This window comes from Phyllobates terribilis, unplaced genomic scaffold (genome assembly GCF_046119375.1).
Source record: "Phyllobates terribilis strain yellow unplaced genomic scaffold, ASM4611937v1 Scaffold_4__5_contigs__length_816908805, whole genome shotgun sequence".
NCBI classification, from domain to species: Eukaryota; Metazoa; Chordata; class Amphibia; order Anura; family Dendrobatidae; genus Phyllobates; species Phyllobates terribilis.
In genome coordinates, this window is record NW_027362764.1 from 567120007 (window position 1) to 567141898 (window position 21892).

Genomic DNA, 21892 nt, shown 5'->3' on the forward strand with positions numbered 1-21892 from the left:
AAGACTCTGCAAAAACCCTAGTGCACGCCCTCATCATCTCCCGCCTTGACTACTGCAACCTCCTGCTCTGTGGCCTCCCTTCCATCACTCTCGCGCCCCTCCAATCTATCCTAAACTCTGCTGCTTGACTAATCCACCTGTCCCCCCGCTATTCCCTGGCCTCTCCCCTCTGTCAATCCCTTCACTGGCTCCCCATGGCCCAGAGACTCAAGTTAAAAAACCCTAACACTGGCATATAAAGCCATCCACAACCTGTCTCCTCCATACATCTGTGACCTAGTCTCCCGGTACTTACCTGCACGCAACCTCCGATCCTCACAAGATCTCCTTCTCTACTCCCCTCTTATCTCCTCTTCCCACAATCTCATACAAGATTTCTCCCGCGCATCCCCCCTACTCTGGAACTCTCTACCCCAACACATTAGACTTTCGCCTACCGTGGAAGCCTTCAAAAGAAACCTGAAGACCCACCTCTTCCGACAAGCCTACAACCTGCAGTAACCACCGCCCCACCACATTACTGCATGAACTCCTCTACCCTCACCTACTGTATCCTCACCTATCCCTTGTAGACTGTGAGCCCTTGCGGGCAGGGTTCGCTCTCCTCCTGTATCCGTCGCTGACTCGTTTTGTTAAGATTATGTAAATGTTTTTGCTATGTACATCCCTATCACATGTAAAGCGCCATGGAATAAATGGCGCTATAATAATAAATAATAATAATAATTCACAGAGGAGTGCAGAAGAATTTGCCGGACCTGAGATTGTCTGGTGTACTTCCAGCTCATTTGCAAAATGGAACAAAGATAATTTCCTCTACCATGATAAATTTATCTGCAGTCACAGAGATATGTTTGACCATGTCTAAAAGTCTTCTAGCATTGTTATTGGCTTGCTAGTCATACTCCTAAACCTACTGACAGACTCCCTTTAAAGAGCTTATATTCTACTTTCTCATGCATATAAACCCACACAGTCCCACAGATCCCTTTGTCCATTGTATAAATAAGTAAAAATTATAAAATAATATTCAAATTAGTATCAACAAGAAAAATGTATTATGCTATATACATTATGTTTGTGGGTAGGCATATTTTATTACTTTGTGTGGGAAGGAATTTCTGGCATTCATTTACAAAAATCCATCCTGTAAGATGGTTTCCGTGATACATTCTTATATGTAATTAAATAAAAGGGCATATGGGAATCCTGGGTACTCTTGCCAAGAATAAAGTGCTTTCGTCTATTGACTCTGGGTATTGTGTCTCATATAAGACAAATCCAAAGACAAAGACACCAGTGAGATCGTCCCTTGTAAATTCAACACTTTGGTAACAAAGGAGTATTGAACTTGTGTTTTATCTTTGAAGAAAATGAAGAGAGGAAATAATGTCTCAATAGTCATTAACTGCACTTCAACATCTGGTTTTGAAGCTGTTAAGCCCTTTGTTGGCTATGACCCTACAATATAATGAAGTAGACTGCTGAAATGGAAAATGTTTTAGCAGGATGTTTTCTGACCCACTAGTCTCAACAAAACCCAATGCAGATAAACAAGGAATGCAGACATCTAGCGGTAGCATGTACTGCAATGTAAAAAGAAAAGGAATCCAACAGATCAAGTCTGCAGATGTCAGACAGATATAAAATCATATCATCAGATATAAATCATATTAGATGAAACTCATTGTCATATGTAACACGGAAAAGTCACAAAGTGGGATCCTCATGTTTGACTATTACAATTGGCTCTAGTTTGTAACCTTTCAGGGGGAATTCGAGTAAAATGATTTTCTAATACAGATACGTGAGGAGATCATATTGACTAAGTCTGCGATTTTCAACCATAAATCATTTCCAGATGTACTAAGGGATCCACTGTTAGATAGCTCATTGAATCTGGAAACCAGTGTTTTTTTGGAGATCACAAACTTTACCAATATGATTTTTTTCACTTGTTTATAAGATAGTGATAACGACAACGATACCACCAAATTACTTCATTGTAAAGATGATTGCGCTCATGTGAAAAATACAGCCGTTTGAGGTGAAGAATATGAAAATGCCCTTTAAACCCTTTAAAATAAAGTGATCCTGTCAGGTTGGAAAAGCTGTGCAATCTATGTGTATCATCTTTTAGAGAAGGAGGTTAGTGTGAAAAGATTCTGTGTTACTAGAATGTTATTCACTGAAATTCTTGCTCATTGTGGGCTTAGCAGTGGATGAGGTGGTCTTAATCAGTAATTGTCAGCATTCCCAATCTAAGTGTGCATATGGATATCTGTCAATTACTGATTAGTACAACCCTTTTGACTGCAAATGAGCAAAGATTTAATTCACTAAAATACAATTTATACTGAATCTTTTCTTACAAATTATAACCTACTGTCCACAGATAAGACACAATGTTCAATTTGATAGGTTCCCTTTAATGCAATGTTCCGGTACGTAAAATGACTTTTCTAAATATCTATGCCTTAACCACTTTTGTGATTATCTATATTATAAAAATCATACACTTCTCCCTATCTAGCTAATCCCTAAATGTGTTTTTTTACTGCACTTTCTGTGACGTTTCATTTGAGATGAGTCTCAAACATAATGTCACAGGAGGGACTGCATTCACTTCCTTGCAGCATCTATCACCTTTCCAGGAACAGGACGTCATAAGAGGGTAGCCCTGCAGTACAGTGTCCATTTTAGGACATGATCAGATATCAAAATCAAACATCAGAATGATGTCAGTTTGAGGCTAAATACCCTGTCTGATTCTGAGTGATTCTGACAAGTGACTCTGACAAGTGATTTTGGTGATTCTGATAAGTGACTTTGATAAGTGATTTTACAACTGTAATAATAATAAAAAAGTCACTGTTCACTGATGGGACTTGAACCCAAAATTGTTTGTCCAAAAGCTAGTGCACTAACCACTAAGCTATAAACTCAGTTGATGAAACCTAGGAGTTCTATTTGGTTATATGATTTTCAGTGCAAACCTGTCTGAAACTGTTTGGGCTTTTAGAAATACCTCCCCCAAGCCAAATTCAAATGATGTTTGATTTTGATGTATGAGTCTGATGTGTGACTTTCTTCAAACATCAGAATCAAAATGACTTTTAGTCATCCTGAGTGTTTTCATGGTGAATCTCATAAGACAAGAAAAGCTGGCAGCTAGTATCACTTGACTGGATAGCTCAATGGTAAGGCATCAGCCTCTGAAGCTACATTGTCAGGGCCATCAGAAGGTAAGTATAATCGTTATTTTTTATTTTTTACCATTCTTATTCTTTTTTTTAAACTATTACTTGGTCACACTATATAAATCGATGCCGGTTGCATGGATTTATATTGTGTGACCAAGTTGTCAAGCACTTTACAAGTGATGCTAAAATCGCTTGGAAAAGTGCTTGATAAACCGCATGCAAAAATGCTTGACAAACGCTTCTACCTGACGGGAAAAATGCATGTAAAATCCGCATGTGTTTTTCCTGCCAGGGAGAAGTGGAAAAAATATGCAGCATTTCTGCATCGTGGGCACTTAACTTAACACTTTATACCTGCAGATTTGATGCGTTTCAATTAAAGCCAATGGCCGCAAATTCGCCGCAGAAACGTGGTGTGGGTGGTACACGGGTCAGAAGAGGAGGACTACTACTCCTCTCATCCGACCACCGCTCCCGCTGATAAAAGCAAGAGTGGTGCGGCTGGGGGGAGCAATAGTATAACCAGCCAAGCCGGCGTGTCCGCGGTACAAAAAAGTAAAAATGAAAAAAAACTCTATACTCACCTGTCCGGCGCCCCCTGATGTCCTCCTGGTCCTCGGCGGTACATTGCGGGGAGCGCGTTCGCTCCCAGCAGTATACTGTGCTTCCAGGACCTGCAGTCATGTGAGAGATCAGATGATCGCTCACATAACCTCACCATGGGAACACTCTGAAGAATGTTCCCATGGTGGTAAGCTCACCGGGGCTGATCAGCTGATCTTCAGCTGATGAACCCCAGTGACCTCCCGCAGCAAGTATACTGACAGGAGTGATTTTACACTCCTGTCAGTATACATTGCTGGCTTATACAGCAGTGACATCAGTGATTGCTGATGTCACTGCTGTAGAAGTGACACGGATCGCCGAGGGACAATCATGACGGAATCGTGGACTGCGTCATTGACGGAGAACAGGTAAGGGATATGGTTGTTTGTTTTTTTACTTTTTTTTTCAGAAGATCAAGGGTTTTGCTAGCATTTACTGCTACAATAAAAATAAAAAAACGTGTGTTTTTTATTTCATTAAAATACTTTATTCTAGCCTTGTCTTTTCTTGAAAAAGCGGCGACCATTTTACTATGCAGTTAGTAATGGGGGCGTCTTATAGACGCCCTCCATTGCTAACCTGGGCTTCACGTCAGCTGTCAATACAAGGCTGACGTGAACCCCAACCCCATTACCCCACTCGCCACCGCTACAGTGAAGTGGGAAGAGCGGAGGCTAAGCACCAGATTTGGCGCATCTTATGGATGTGCCATTTCTGGGACTGCTGACGGGTGATATTAATAGCCACTGAGGGGGCTAGTATTCATGGCCCCTTCCCTCGCTATTATTATCAGCCCGCAGCTGTCTGTTTAGCCTTTTCTGGTTAGATTTTATAGGGGGACCCCACGTCAATTTTTTCTGTGGTCCCCCTGTAATCTAGCCAGTAAAGGCTAAACAAACAGCTGTGGGCTGATATTAATAGTCAGGTAACATTGTTGGCTAATGGCCCCTTCCCAGGCTACTAATATCAGCCCCCAGTGGTCGGCTTTCCCTCTGCTGGTTATAAAAATGAAGCGGGAGCCCATGCCATTTTTTTTTTTAAATTTTAGGCTCTGTGCCCACGATCTGGACATAGCAGCGCTTTGTATGCAAATTTTTTGCTGCGTCAAAAATGCTACGTTCTATTGATCGCAGGTAAATCCATATGTGTTCACTGAACCATGCGGATTTACCGCATTCTATACTTTCTAGTGGTCAAATTTCTGTTGCGGAGACTAGCGACTCCACAAGAGAATTTGACATGCTGCGGTCATGAAAGACGCGCTGCATGTCAGTGTTCACGGGTGATCCGCAGCTTCTGATGCAAGCATAGTGGACATGGGATTTCTAGAGATTTCATCCATTATTCTGTAACATCCAGATGCCGCGGGTTTGACTCTGTATAAATACGCAGCTTCAAACCTGCAGCGGCTCCTGACCATGGCCACGTACCCAAACTCACCCACAGCATGTTAATTTCTGTAGCGGACACGCTAGTCTCCACTGCAGATTTTGACCGATTGAAGTGTCATTATATGCGGTGGATTCACATGTACCGATAGCAAAAGTGCGGCATTAGAACACCGCGTTTTGGAGAAAGCAAAAATACACTGCATCCCAAGCACTGCTGAGTGCTGCTCGGGGGATGTAGCGACTAATGAAACAGCTGTGAGCTGTTAATAATGGCCAGGGACCATGTTTGCAAATGGCACCTAGGCTTAAAATAGCAGCTCACAGCTGCCGCATAAATTACATGAATAGAAATGCTAATGAAGATTGGGTGTATGGGATTAGCTGACACCTAGCTCTTTTGTTTGGTGATGACAAGGTGTCAATCAGACCTTTTCATGACCAAACCTAATTAAAGTAGAGGGTTAAATAAACACGCAAACACAGAGCAAACATTTTATTTGAAATACAACAGACACATTCTTTAATCATTTAAATTAAAGAATATACTCACCCCAATTCTGAAGGTAATCCAAGGGTTTAAGCAATGTCCCACCAAATAACTTTATTTAACTCCAAAAAGCATTCATTGATGTACAAAAACGCATCAAAAAACGCATAAAAAAACACATAAAAAACGTGTCAAAACCGCACAGAATTTCGGCGCCATGTCTTTCCTGCCAAGGAGATGCAGAAACGCTCAGGAAAATTCAGCTTCAAATCCTGACTGGGCGCACATAGCCTTAGGAAAATAAACTTTTCTCACGACATGGAACATGTTTAAATTTGCTAATTTTTTAAAGAAATATGCCTTCTTGAAGAAGGTGGTAACTATGGCAAGGAGAATATATAGGCTTGTTAACCATTCTTACATGGCAAATCATATCCTCCAGCTTTGAAAAAACAGAATTGTGTTCCAGACCACTGCCTGGTTTTTGACATTGCAACATGATGGAGTTCAACACTGCATATGTTGTATAGTCTCTATAAGCAATATAAAGTGATTACTGTTTATATCATGCAGCAGGCAAACTGTAACTTTGATTACTTTGAAAGCTGTCTATTGAGGTTTTTTAAAGAGGCTACTACATTTGTATAAACAATTGAGGCATCAACTATGCCATCCACCTGATTATTATGTAGGAGAAAGGATGCATCAAGGGAATCAGGAAGAACAGCAACTTCTACACATTCATCGGTCAAAAAGGCATGGCTGACCTCTGTATACACCACATGTGTATAAGAACTATGCACTAGCACAGTAAGCATTGTCCTCCAAAAAGGGATACTTTTTGGAACATTCTTTTTATTTAAAAAGTATTCAAAAGTCCGTGAATGTAGTGTGTTGTCAAACAGGCTGTTGGTTACTACTATTTACAATTGGTATCTATTTCCATATATAGTGTATATAGGTCACTTTGACATTACTAAGCCTGAACTTGAGTTAAAAAACCTGAAAGGCGTTGGAAACAGTCCTAAGAGACCTCAGGGTGTTACACATGTCTTTTCAGGGCAATTCAAGGTTTTGCAGTACTTTCAGTTTGCATTTGATTGATTCACAGAAAATAATTTATTTAGAAAAGTTGGGCAAAGCTGGTGATTTTGAATTTAAAACAATTCTCTCATCTGTAGTAAGTATACCATTTTTTAAATATATGAAACACCTAGGATCATTAATAAGAGATTATTATGTATTGTACAACCCCTTTAACTCATGGGTTCCTATCTTTAGACCAACATTGTTTGTTGGCACATAAAAATGACACCATATTATATGTGTAACTTAAATTTCCTCCAAGTTATACCAATTATTGTAGCTTGATGATCCAGATGAAGATCATTGCCAAATGCCTCATATTAGGAGAACATTATTTTTTCTGGAGTTCAAATATGGCAAGCCTAATAAAATTAATTGCCTATCTCTTTCAATTTTCAATATTACCTGCTACAGAGTCAGCCCAAAAGGTGTCAGCAAAAGTGCCATATAGAAGTATAAATTCTTTATAACAGCTTCCTTATAACAGTATCATCCTCTATTCTCATTGTCACTTTCAGTCAAATTACTTTTCCCCCAGGGAATGCCATCCCAAGCACCCCACCAGTCATTCCTAAAAGCAATGTCCCTTATGCCTCATGTACACACCAATTCTGGGCACAGAAAACCTGTAATGTGATGCATAGCGTCCCTGTCCATATGTATTCAGAATTAGTGGGCAGCATGGTGGCTCAGAAATTAGTACTGCAGCCTTGTAGCACTGGGGTCCTGGGTTCAAATCCCATCAAGGACAACATCTGCAAGGAGTTTGTATGTTCTCCCCATGTTGGCATGGGTTTACTCCCACACTCCAAAGACATACTGCTTGGGAATGTAGATTGTGAGCCCCAATGGGGACAGTGCCCATAATGTCTGTAAATTGTCTGAATTGAAAAGCACTGCAAAATATTTTGGCGCTATATAAATAAAAAGATTATTATTATTATTATTAATCAGTGATTTACTTGTTACCTCTGTATGGTACTATAATATCTCCAGAAAGATTATTCCTAGTGGGGATAGAATACCTACATCATACTAGAATTTGATGGCACATGACCCTTTTTGGTGTATTTTGGTCAAATCAGACACATTAATGAAGAACAGGCCTACAATTCAAATGTGTATGATAGTGTTGTAGGAAAAGAGATGGGGTAGATTACACGTTCTCATGTGCTGATCAATGACTTCAAATGGATAAATGATTATACTTTCTCATAATCTGTGTATTCTAGCAGAAAGCGGTCTAATATTTTCACCCCATATAAACAAAAAAAATGAATATAGCCACTGTCCTTGCACCTCAAGATACAGCATACTGTATATAGACAGCAGAGGTTTCGTAAAGAACTCAAAGAGCAGAATGTAAGAAATGTTATACAGATATGCAGTGAGGGAGGACACTGACCTTCACATTACTGCAGCACTGCTGATACATCTGATGGGAGAATTACCAGCCTGTGTGATAAGACACAGATGAAACAGTTTATTGTTGGACACTTCTTGTATGTATCTAAACACAGAGTTCGTTTACTAACGCCCTTTGGTGCAGATAATGCAGAGAATGTGTAGATGCTGAACAGTTCAATAGCTATCTATGCGTATCACTAGGCAGGAATAGCTTAGAATACTGTAAAGTAATATATTGGCAATATGCAAGCAAGCATGGAAAATACACTTCTAAAATATAAAATTATTGGAAGATTTTCTAGTTTCATATTAAGTTCCTTGATCTGAAGGTTACTGTACATAGTATATGAAGAGTCACCAATTTGTGGATCCAAAGCTGTGGCAAAATTACAATTCCCAGTATGGTGGATGTTACTGGTCCACAAAAGATAGATATTATTAGGACTCAATTATTGCAATAAAATAAGACAGTGCTCTATAATGACAGTGCTCTCCATTTTTATTATTAGCAGGAATGCTTCAATTGTGTAGTTATTTCTACAAAGATGGAGGTGGACCTGCCTAAGGCAATTATGTAGATATTTAGGCTAGGTGCAGAAGAGCGTAGATTCTCTTATCCGAAAGAATCGGGTCTATAATGTAAATCACACTCTGATCAAACTCTGATCAGTGTGTGAGCACAGTATGAGAAGAGGATGTAGAAAAAAATGAATGTCTCTATGTTCTCCATTCTGTCAGTCAGTGGAAATCAGACTGTACTCAGATGTCATCCGAGTGCAGTCCAATGATTTCCATGGAATCATTGACTTGCATTGCAAAGTGTGATCCAAATATCGGCTCAAACTCGACATGCAGCAATTTTTTCCTTGAACCAGCTCAGACCGAGAAAAAAAATCTGACATGCGGACGGCCCCATAGCATAACATTGGTCCGAGTGCGATCCAATGCAGGGGCGGACATAAAATTGGTGCAACCGCACAGGGGCCCAATATGTAAGGGGGCCCACTTAAGTCTCCAAAGCAGCAAGCAGCTTCTATCATAGCAGAACTATAGGACTGCAAAGGGCCCATATACCGTTCTTGCACAGGGGCCCTCTTCGGTCTTTGTCCGCCAGTGATCCAATAGTTTGTCAGATCGCACTCGGATGGAAAATACAGCCATGTGCACAAGTCCTTAGACACTACATGGTTGCTGATTAGTGATCTGCCAGCTAAACGCCTTGTTGAACAACCATTTGAAATGGATAAAAATGTCATTAATCAGCATACTATATTAAACACTGAACTAAACCTGACAAATAATGTCCATTATATTCAATATGTTGTATTGTGAGCTAGCAACCAATAAAACATGAGCGATAGATACAATAATAATAACCTTTGGTTAGCACTGTTGCTTGGGGGTCCTGAGTTCAAATCCCACCAAGGACAACATCTGCAAGGAGTTTGTATGTTCTCCCTGTGTTTGCGTGGGTTTCCTCCAAGTTCTTAGATTTCTTCCCACATAGTAAAGACATACTGATAGGGAATGTAGATTGTGAGCCCCAATGAGGACAATGATAATAATGTCTGTAAAGTGCTGCAGAATATGATGGCGCTATATAAGTAGAGCATAATAAATAAATAATTACGGCCATGTAAAATTAAAATGTAGTGCTGTGCAAATATATTATGGAATTGCTATGTAACCTCATAGCAATTGAAACCCAAAATAATGATCCAACAAATGGGGTCTCCTCTGGGTGCTGGAGACTGTTGGATCACACCAAATCTCCCTGGAGGGAGGAGGGGATGAATATTTCTGCTAATACTTCATTCTCCATCTCAGGACACCACAGCTCACAGCCTGCCTTCCTCAGATCCTTACTATATAACAGGCTCCAGGTCACACAATGAGAATACACACAGATGGAGACACTGAGGCTGCTTGTTTGCTCTGCACACCCCCTTCTGTAACTACATGGTTCATCCCACTGCCCTCTTCCCCCCACTCAGGAGGACTTTGGATGGGAGAAGGTTGTGAATGAGAAGTAGTGATTTGCAGAGCTGCTGCCAGGGAGTGCACAGGACCCTGACCACGGATGACAGATAGATAAGTGGCTCCCTCCCCTGTCCTGCATCCAACTCCAGGAGCCATGTCCTGCCAGCTGCTGCTGGTTCTGATGCTGTGTGCTGGGGTCCAGTGCCAGCTGAGAGGTGAGCGCTGCCAATCGCTTCATGTACCTGTACTTCAATGCCTTGGACTTTTAACCCCCTCCTATGCCTGAGATGTAGGGACACCTATGGTAGGGAGTGCATGACTGGAATGAATGAATGAGGAAAGTTTACTCCATAGTGACTGCTCCTCCTGAATGAGCTGCTTCCCAGCCCCTCCATGGGGCACAATGCTGCTCACTTGTACTGCAGATCTCCAGGCATTGTCACCTCCACATCCTGCTGCACCAGGCTGCTGGCAGAGGGGACATGGACTTCTCCAGATGTTACTTATTGTCACCAACCATCACATTGCCGAATGGTCAGTGCCTGGAAAAGGACAAGTAATCAGGAAAGTCCATACACTGCAGTGGTCCATTGTGTGTAGTGCTGTATGCCTGCAGTATGTGATGGAGAGTACCCATAGGATGTATGAGTATTGTATCCTATAGTTATAGCATTCATTTTATGCATAAATATTTTATGACTTAAAAGAAAACAAGACAATCTAATTTGTATAATGTGTATCAATTCTCTCTCTCCCTCTCCCAATCTTTATATTTCCCTATCTATCTATCTATCTATCTATCTATCTATCTATCTATCTATCTATCTATCTATCATCCATCTATCTATCTATCATCCATCTATCTAGTATATGTCCAGACACTGGAAGCTTTAGCAGGAAGTTAGATCAGACCTGTTAGTGACAAACTTCTTTCCCAGTTGTATCACTCCATGTATATCTTTCATTGATCTACTTCTGGTGATCTAAAACCATATTAGTCTCTATCTCTATCTATATTTATCTATCTATAAAGAAAAGCAAGCAGTACTATACTTAAAGGGATTTTCCAGTGAAGATATGTTATCATCACCTATCCACTGGATAGGTGATAACGTATAGGTTGCTGGTGGTCTAACCTCTAGGACTTGCACCAGTTAGTAGAACAAGACACTGTTATCCCCATTAGAAAGGAGCAGTGGTGTGCATGCCCAACCGCCACCAGGGGGCTGCCAGAAAAAGCCGCTTAGGGAATGAATGGAGCATGTGCCCCACCGATCCATTCTACAAGGGGATAATGGGAAAAAAGTCCAATGTTCTGGCCATTGGTTTAGGTCCCAGCAGTCAGATGATCCCAACTAATCTATAAATTACCACCTATCCCATGGATTGTACAGCCACTTTTATGGAAAACCTCTTTAAAGTGTGAACAGGATGCAAGCGTTTGCTTAAGAAAAGCTCAGACATATTTGAGAGCCGAAACTAGATTCTATCTATCTATCTATCTATCTATCTATTTATCTATCTATCCATCTATATCTACCTGTCTTTCAATCTATCAATCTTGTCTTGTCTATCTATTCATACATTTATAAGTATATGTCATTAAATGATATAATACTAGAGACTTTAGCAGCAAATTAGACCTCTTTTAGAAATAACCTTTTTCAGTGATGTGGTGATAAAACTTTCATCAACTTAGAAAACTTCCCATAAAAAGTTAGATGCCATTGAAAGAGATTTCTAGGTGGATTCATTACTCAGTAGAATGCTTCCAGCCCTTATAAAGCTATAAAAATCTGGTAACTAATTGACACTTAATACAAATTATATGCTCCGCACGAAAGAAAATAGAAAACACATTACATACAGCTGGAATTAATATACTATGTACAGCTGTTTTATTTTTCCTTTTTAACTTCATTATTAAAGAAAAATCTTTCCGTGTTACTCAGTAGACACATCAGGCTTGCAAAAGTTTGCTAACTTTCTACTTAAAGGGGTTGTCCGGTCTTAGGCTACCAATATGCAGCTATTCTATGTGACTGCAGACTTGTGAATCCTCATATTGCGTGCACTGTGAGGATTCTCCGGTGCTGACTCCGTGAGTGGGCAGTCATGTGACTGCAAGTATGTGATCTGCATACTGCCAGCCACATTCCAACTAGACTGTATCCGGCCTCGCTCAGTACACTTGCATTGCACAAACACGCAGACTTGTAGCTTAAGACCGGACAACCCCCTTAATTGTCAACATGAGCATATGCATTGAAATTGGCGAATGATATGTAGGTCTAATGAGGCTATATAGAGATGTGTTAATAATGCCTGTGGCTGAGCGCACAAAAATCTGCAGCTTTTGTCAATTGTATGTTATTAGTCTCATTCACATGTCCGATTTTCTCGTATCAGTATCTGAAAACCATGAAAGCACTTGTACGAGAAAATTGGACATGTGCACAACCCCATAGAATATCTCTATCTGAAAACCACGGAGGGTAGAGATACTCCATGTGGTTGTGCACATATCCAAATTTTTCCTCGGACTGAGTGGTCCTCCGAAAATATGAGAGACATGTTCGATTTTTTTCCTTGGACCAAGTGGTCCGCCGAAAATATAGGAGATGTCCGATTTTGATCCAAGCATTCAATCAAAATCGGCAGTGCAAGTTGAGACTCCGTGAAAAAAATCGGACCTCTATCAGACAACATTTCAGTGTGGTCCAATTTTCACAGAACATCAGAAGGTGGAGAAACTTTTTTTTCTCCACTTACAAGAAAAACTGATTGTACTTGGACCACACTCTAATCAAACTCTGTTCGGTCCGTTTTTCTTATACGTGAGAGAAATAGCCATGTAAATAAACAATGAGCCCTTATAAGGGGTCATAATGGCTAATTCTTCATCAGTCATTGTACATATTACAATTGTAGATAATCAAATCTACTTTTCAATTGCCTGCTTCACAATCACACTAGCATGGTATGGAATTATTGCCGTAGAATAAATGGAAAAGTCAAGACCTCATTTTAAGCCTTCTTGCATATAGCTTCCAAATGCGATTCCAGGTTTGAGATGTTATCTCCCCCCTGCTGAGGAATGTATCTGAGAATGATAACGGATTATCTCGGCATTCCAGCATATGTTGCATAGAGTCTAGTGTTGTAGTATTGTAGGGCTTTTAGATATCATTTAAGTAACAATAATTCTAATTCTAAAAATAGATTATCTATACTTAAGCTATACCAGTAAAAAATTCATCATTTCTTCCTCTCACTGCCTACACAGTGAAAAAGTCTATGAAAACATGTAGCGAGGAAATTGAAACCCAATACTCCATGTTGTATATATTATGATATAATTAACATTTGTGGTTCAACATAATTTCATTCATTCCACAGTTCTCTATATTAAATAGACTCCATATGGTTTATATTATAAATCTATGTGAACGTCCCTTCAAAACAACAAAACTTCCTGATAATGGAAATTAAATCTTTATTTCTCGTTTGTATTCTTTTATTCTTAGTTTTAAAATATTGAAAATACTAACTCATATATTATTTATATGTATACACAGACATAGCAAGAAAATCATCACTACATATTGTGTTATCAGTAATGTAAACCAGCTGTGGATTAGCTGGTCTTTGTTCTCTATAGGAGATGACTCTTTAAAGAATAGCCTTGGGCTACATGTTTGGGGGAGGTGTGCACATTTTGTGAATGTCTCTGAACCTATTGGCCTCAGCTCATCCTTCCTGGTAGATTGCGGATAGTTAATGGCCCAGTAGCACTTAAGTTTTAGAGTTTGAAGCGCTCAAGCATTCAACACCTTGAGATACTTTGATGCAAGCTTTATGGGATCCTACAGGTTTCGCCGACATCTTCTCATGTAGAGGTGAAATATTCATTTTGTAATATATGTAACTAAACTCTCATTATGAAGACTACAAACAATCCCTTTCGCACTTCATTACATACTGTGGAATTAGTTCCCCCCCACCCTGAAGGCCATCAAGGCCTTGAGAGTGAGAGTAAATGACATGTAAATATTTCTAAGTTTAAACATTAATTCCACAAGTCAGCTTGGATCTGCTATAGACACTTAGGCCACGTGCACACGTTGAGTATTTGGTGAGTTTTTTACCTCAGTATTTGTGAGCCAATATAATAGAAACACGTCACCATTTGTGCATTATTCGCCCACTCCTCGTTTTGGCTTACAAATACTTAAGTAAAAAAACTCACCAAATACCCAACGTTGCCTTAGATTGTCTGAAGACCTAACTTTATTCTAGGATCACATAGGGTTGTTTAGGAGGACTTTGAAACGGATCTGCTCCAAATTCCTCTTTAATAACCCCTCCAAATACTCTATGAATACTCTTCCTATTCATTTCAAAGGAAAATCCATATTGATGTTCATATGAGGCAGGTTTTTAAACATTGTTACCAATGAGATTTTGAAAATATCACCTGTCTCGTTAAGACAGATTCCTTATGGAATCCACTCCAAACTTAAACACTTTTAAGTCAAAAGGTTTAAAAAAAAACAGTGTGGAATAATGCTTGAATGACCTGTTCAATTCAGCTTTAGGAAACACTTTAGAAAAAAAAAATATTCAAAAACAATTAAAAAAACGAGTTTCTTGAAGTGAATTCCTCTTGAAAAACCTGTTGGATTTTTTTGCCTTCAAAAACTTCTGTGTGAACTTAGCCTAAGGATATTTGTTATTTCGAAAAATTATTTACCAGGAAAATGTACAAAACTGCGATCCTAGAAGAATACCGAGCAAATTACTTATTACTTTAATGGTTTTCTGTGTTCTAGCGAAAGTAACAATGTGCTTTTAGAGGTGTAATCTTGGGAACATGGGATGATGATGTGGATCATTACAAACTCTGAAAGAAGATCTATGTATGACTGAATGAAACAAGCCTGTTCATAGCGGAGTCTGTAGTCAAGGTCAACCAAGCAGCCATGAGATATCTAGCCATCATTTCATGAAACACTGCTATGCTTGATCCTAGCTATATGCATGTCTGCATGTGAAGCATCACTTTTCTCCAAATTTCTACCAGAAAATGGACGTTCAGCGTCATTTCATCATAGTTCTTTTTACTTGTCTTCTTTTTACCCATCTAACTACTGAGAAAAGTTCCACATGTCGGCAACCATAGCAAACAGCTGACTTTGCTGAGTAAGGTAGCAGCCCGGGAGAGATTTCCTCAGCAGATGAATGAATATCCATATAATTCAAAAGCAGTAGATTCCACCAGAACTCTGGCACAAATGTTTTTGGTTGCACAACTTTTCAGAGAATTGCTGTTACACCATAAAGTCTCAGCCTAATAGTGTATGGACACCATATGTATGTAAATGTTAATATATCTGTTGTGTTCATGGGCTGCAATGTGAACTGAAGTTAAAGGAGTCACTCTGTATGACTGCAGACTTATGAATCCCCCCAGCGCAGGCACTGTGCACTGAGGGGATTCGCTGGACTCAGACCCGGCAATATCTATAACTCATACATACCCTGGGTCCTGGGTCTGAAACCAGCGAATCCCTGCAGCGCATAGTGCGTGCGCTGGGGGGATTCATAAGCAGGGCTGTGGAGTCGGAGTCGGTGTCCATTTTGGTAGAGTCTGAGTCAGAGTTGGAGTGGGTATAAAATGGACAGACTCTGACTCCTAAACTATATAATAAATTGGGTACAGTAATACAATGCAGGATGTGCTGTAAATGTTTTCAGAAGAATTTGGGAAAGTTACGAAATGTCCTATAAATGTCTGTTCTGTTCCTGATCTAAGGATTTGGGCTTTTAGTTGAGATAAATCTGTGCTGCACTTTATGTACACGCTCAGTAGTGAGGTCGGGCTGTTGAGTCGGAGTCGTGGAGTCGGAAGTCAGCGAAATTGAGAAGTTGTAGTTGGAGTCGGTGGTTTGGCTTACTGACACCACAAGTCTCCAGTCAAACAGAGTCACTGCAGACTTATCGGTTTGGACCGGACAACCCCTGTAGGCAAGTAACAGCAGACTCGCCATGCCACATTTTCATGGACCACCAATGTCAGTTTTCCCTTCCAATACATTGATACAATTTCTCATAATATATTACAAAGCTGATGCTGTCGGTTACATTACTATAGAGGTCATAAAGCCCCCGTCTCACATAGCGATATCGCTGCTGAGTCACGGTTTTGGTGACTCACCAGCGACCTCACCAGCGATGTCGCTGTGTGTGACACTTTGCAACGATCAGGCCCCTGCTGTGAGGTCGCTGATCGTTGCAAAGTGTCCTGGACCATTTTTTGGTCGTTGGCCTCCCGCTGGCCAGCACACATCGCTGTGTGTGACCAGCGGGACCAACGATCTGGCTGGTTACTATGGTAAACATCGGGTTACTAGGGGCACGCGCGCACTTAGTAACCCGCTGTTTACCATGGATACCACTCTGCTACGGTGCGCGGAGGCTCCCGCGCACCGTAGCAGAGTGGTATCCATGGTAAACAGCGGGTTACTAGGGGCACACGCGCACTTAGTAACCCGATGTTTACCATAGTTACCAGCCTGCTCCTGCTTGCAGCAGGCTGGTAACGGGAGCAGGACATCGTGGAACGATTCTTTCCACGATATCGCTGCTCCCCTGATCGCTGGTGAGCCTGCCTGTTTGACAGCTCACCAGCGATGTATTAGCGATGCAGCAACGATCCCTGACAGGTCGTATCGTTGTCGGGATCGCTGCTGCATCGCTTAGTGTGACGGGGCCCTTAGTCATGAATTGTTCTCAATTCTCCAGTTAATTGATCTGCTTATTAATGAGATACAGCGATAGTGACTTCAGATGATTATTTCTGGGCCACAGTGTTTGCTCAGTATGGTCACAGCTGTGACATCATTCTCTTTCTAATGGCCAGTGAAAGTGGATGGAGATAAGCCATGAGTTTGTTGACTGCTTGTTGCTGTTTGCTTTCACACTTGGGAAGCATCTTTGTTCCTGTCCACACGTATTATTTACCATACTAAACAGCTGCTCCTCTGTAGCATTCCTACAGCCATGCTGAGACGCTGTCAGCAACAGGACAATTCTCCATAGATCTAACAAGAATGGACAGTCCTGGAAACTGTTGCTTTCATCCGTTCCTAAACTTTGAGTAATACTGGGCTTTTATGTATTTTTCCACAGCCACTCATACATGACCCCCTCAGCTATTATCCTGCTTACAAATGAACCTATATGCTTTGATTATGGTTTAAAGGGCCAACAACATATTTTAAATGAAGGACCTTGAATATATTAGAGTTTTGTTAGTATTTAAAAACGGTGTGTGCAAACGTTCCCTGTACATTCATTGAGTCCACATTTATGATATAAATACATACATGATATTTTTGCTTTCCTCGTTACCTAGTGGGGAAGGTAAGGCGAAGGTCGCGTGTCACTAAAATTGCAGTATCGCATCTCATGGTTTCCTATGATGTTGCATTACGATCTGCAACACAGTGTTGCTAATGTTTCGATATGTGTTGGATTTTCTGTCTCAAATTGCACACAAGTCAGCAAGTCATATGCGAATATGAAGTTGCCCAAATGTTTTTGTTGTGCAACTTTTCTGGGGCGTACTGTTGTACGACACGTCATCACATAGTCTTTCCTTTAATCCTACAATATTATTTCCAGTTAGGTAATAATTTCCCTAATATTCCCTGCATTTTAAATATTCTAACCTTTAAATATGATTCTTAAGGTGCCCATACACATTAGATGAATGTTGGCTGAACCATAGATTTCAGTGAGACCAGCCAACCGTCTAATGTTTATGGTATGGTCCAGACTAGAGATGAGCGGTGTTCGACTGGAACTGTTCGCCAATCTCAAATTCGAGCTGTTTGGACGGTGTTCGAGTCTTTCGATGAATGCAAACGATTTGCAAAAAATTCGGCTGTTCGAGGTTATGTTCGATAACTGTTCGTGCACCAAAAGCGTAACTGGATTTTTTCACATCATGCAGGGATTGTCTGCCACTCACTGTAATGCCACAGCCATGGTGGTTGTGGCATTACAGTGGTTGCCCAATTCACTCAGCTCACCTCATGCACGTCACTGACAGCGTGGGAAAATTCTCCTGCGCTTGCCGTGAGCGCAGGAGAATTCTCTCACGCTCACCGCATGCGCAGGAGAATTCTCCCACGCTGTCAGTGACGTGCATGAGGTGAACCGAGTTCATTGGACATGAACTTGACTCATCTGGATGCCGTCACAGCCAGACACTGAGGAGCGCAAGCATGCCTGCGCTTCTCAGTGTCTGCGGCATGGCAAGCAGGATGGCAGCTTTCGGCTGCGACCCAGCCTGTCATGTGAATGTAGCAGAGCTGGAGCCATCCTGGGAACCATGGAAAGGTAAGGATGATGTTGGTTTATTATTTTATTTTTATTGCAGGAGATCGTTGGCTTCAGCTGGAATGGGCGTGATTGTAAGTATGGTTTAATTTAGAACAATAAAGAATTGTGTATTTATTTCAATTAAAGGACTTTATTCTGGGTGTTTGTGTTTTTTTTTGTAACTTTGACTATGGGGTTAGTAATGGGGGTGTCTTATAGACGCCTCTCCATTACTAACCTCGGCTTGATGTCAGCTGGCATTATAAGCTGACATCAACCCCAGCCCTATTACCCCACTGCCACCGCTACAGGGCAGTGGGAAGAGCGAGGCTAAGTGCCAGAATTGGCGCATCCTATGGATGTGCCATTTCTGGGGCGGCTGACGGCTGGTGTTTCTAGCCTGGGAGGGGGCCAATATTCATGGCACCCTTCCTGGGCTATTCATATCAGCCCCCAGCTGTCTGCCTAGCCTTTGCTAGCTATTAAAATAGGGGGGACCCCACGTCATTTTTTTTGGGGGGGTCCCCCATTTTAATAGCTAGTAAAGGCTAGGTATTCAGCTGGGGGCTGATATTAGTAGCCTGGGAAGCTCCGTGGGTATTACCCCCTTCCCAGGCTTAAAACATCTGCCCCAGCCGTCTGCTTAACCTCCGCTAGAGACTAAAATTACGGGGAACCCCACGCCAATTTTTTTTTTTATAAATACTTTATTTTAACACTAAATGACAAGTACAGTAATCAACACTATCACTGTACTTATTATATATGTGACTGACATGTTTCTATCTATCTAATCTATGTGTGATGCTCTATTCTTTCTATTCTAAATTGTCGGGTACCGATGCTGAATTGCCGGCCGGCTTTTTTATAGAGACGGTGCATGAAAACATCATTATTTTTTTAAATAAATCCTTTAACACTATATGACAAGTACAGTAACCAACACTGTCACTGTACTTCTTATATATGTGACTGACATGTTTCTATCTATCTAATCGATGTGTGATGCTCTATTCTTTCTGTTCTAAATTGTCAGGTACCGCTGCTGAATTGCCGGCCGGCTTTTTTAAAGAGAGTGTCTTCTGAGCAGTTTGTCAGCTTTTGGACACCTTTGAAGGTGTTTTCTATGTGTTTTTATTTGCCTGCCATTGGTTTTAACGGTGTTCGACAGTGTTCTAAGGTGTTTGACGAACAGTTCCACGAACATCCCGGTGTTCGACGAACCGAACCCGAACACTACGGGAGTGGCTCAACACTAGTCCAGACATTTAAATGCAGATGTCAGGAAAGAAATGTCAGGCATATTGAATTTCAACATGCCTGATCCTTTTATTCCTAAAAACAATAAACCTTTCCCAGAAGTACGAGCAGTGGTTTATTCTCCTCTCCCTATTGAGAACACGTGTGCTTGAATAAGCTGAATATGTATGTGTATGGGGGGCCTGGAGGAACAGCGGTATATCTCAAGCATATGACCAGCTTTATATGATGTGCTTGAAAGCGTAATCGGGTTTAGACAATCCTTTTTTTTTCTTTAGATCCCTTAATCAGAAGCCAGTAACTGAGTGTTCTGGTATTTGGCCCCCATCAGCTGCAAATTGTGACAGAAAGTGTTCAGTTTTCTTGAGGTGCCACTACTAAAAAATTCAGTCTTTACCCAGTGCTCCTTAACAGAAGTGAATCTAGGTTTTCTGCAAAAATTCAGTTTGGCGCCCCTTCTATACAAAACTTAAAGAGATATTCCCATCTCCAAGATCGTATCCCAATATGTAATAGGTATAATAATAATAATATTAGCAAATACCTACAATTATAAATAAAGTATAGTTCTTATGATTCATTATGTTGCTTTGCAATAGCTTAGGTATCCCCCTAGGTACACCTTTAAGCTTTAGTCAAGTTGGAACACTCATGTTAGAGTCTCTGTGCAGCCGTAAAACATTTTTTAATTGATTCATAGGCATGTGTGGCGGCCATGTTGCCATTTATTTACCACAGTATAGCCAGTGTGTTTTTTGCTGCAATTTTGAAAAAAAAATCATGCTAACAAAACCACCTATATCTGCAAGATTGACAATATCAGCAATAGAGACGGTACTGATAATACCATCTAAAACGACAAGACTGACAATATCCGCAATACACACAGTACTGACAATACTAGCTATACCGACAAGACTGACAATATCAGCAATACACACAGTACTGACAATACCAGCTATACCGACAAGACTGACAATATCAGCAATACACACAGTACTGACAATACTAGCTACACCGACAAGACTTACAATATCAGCAATACAGACAGTACTGACAATACTAGCTACACCGACAAGACTTACAATATCAGCAATACTGACAATACTGACAATACCAGCTATACCGGCAAGACTGACAATACCAGCTATACCGGCAAGACTGACAATATCAGCAATACACACAGTACTGACAATACCAGCTATACCGACAAGACTTACAATATCAGCAATACACACAGTACTGACAATACCAGCTATACCGACAAGACTTACAATATCAGCAATACACACAGTACTGACAATACCAGCTATACCGACAAGACTTACAATATCAGCAATACACACAGTACTGACAATACCAGCTATACCGACAAGACTTACAATATCAGCAATACACACAGTACTGACAATACCAGCTATACCGACAAGACTGACAATATCCGCAATACACACAGTACTGACAATACCAGCTATACCGACAAGACTTACAATATCCGCAATACACACAGTACTGACAATACCAGCTATATCGACAAGACTTACAATATCCGCAATACACACAGTACTGACAATACCAGCCATACCAACAAGACTGACAATATCAGCAATACACACAGTACTGACAATACCATCTATAGCAACAAGACTGACAATATCAGCAATACACACAGTACTGACAATACCAGCTATAGCAACAAGACTGACAATATCAGCAATACACACAGTACTGACAATACCAGCTATACCAATAAGACTGACAATATCAGCAATAGACACAGTACAGACAATACCAGCCATACCAACAAGACTGACAATATCAGCAATACACACAGTACTGACAATACCAGCTATACCAACAAGACTGACAATATCAGCAATACACACAGTACTGACAATGCCAGCTATACCGACAAGACTGACAATATCAGCAATACAGACAGTACTGACAATACTAGCTACACCGACAAGACTGACAATATCCGCAATACACACAGTACTGACAATCCAGCTATACCGACAAGACTGACAATATCCGCAATACAGACAGTACTGACAATACCTGCTATACCGACAAGACTGACA

At 40.7% G+C, this 21892-nt stretch overlaps 1 protein-coding gene across 1 annotated transcript in view; it reads left to right on the plus strand.

Annotated features, from left to right (window-relative positions):
• The first annotated feature begins 10049 nt into the window (after positions 1–10049).
• The window catches only part of LAMA1 (laminin subunit alpha 1), a 264311-nt gene continuing 252468 nt past the window's right edge, over positions 10050–21892 (plus strand). Inside the window, exon 1 of the mRNA XM_073679061.1 lies at positions 10050–10375. Coding sequence (XP_073535162.1) covers positions 10315–10375 — 61 coding nt within the window. The 5' untranslated portion in view covers positions 10050–10314. The remainder of the gene's footprint in view (positions 10376–21892) is intronic.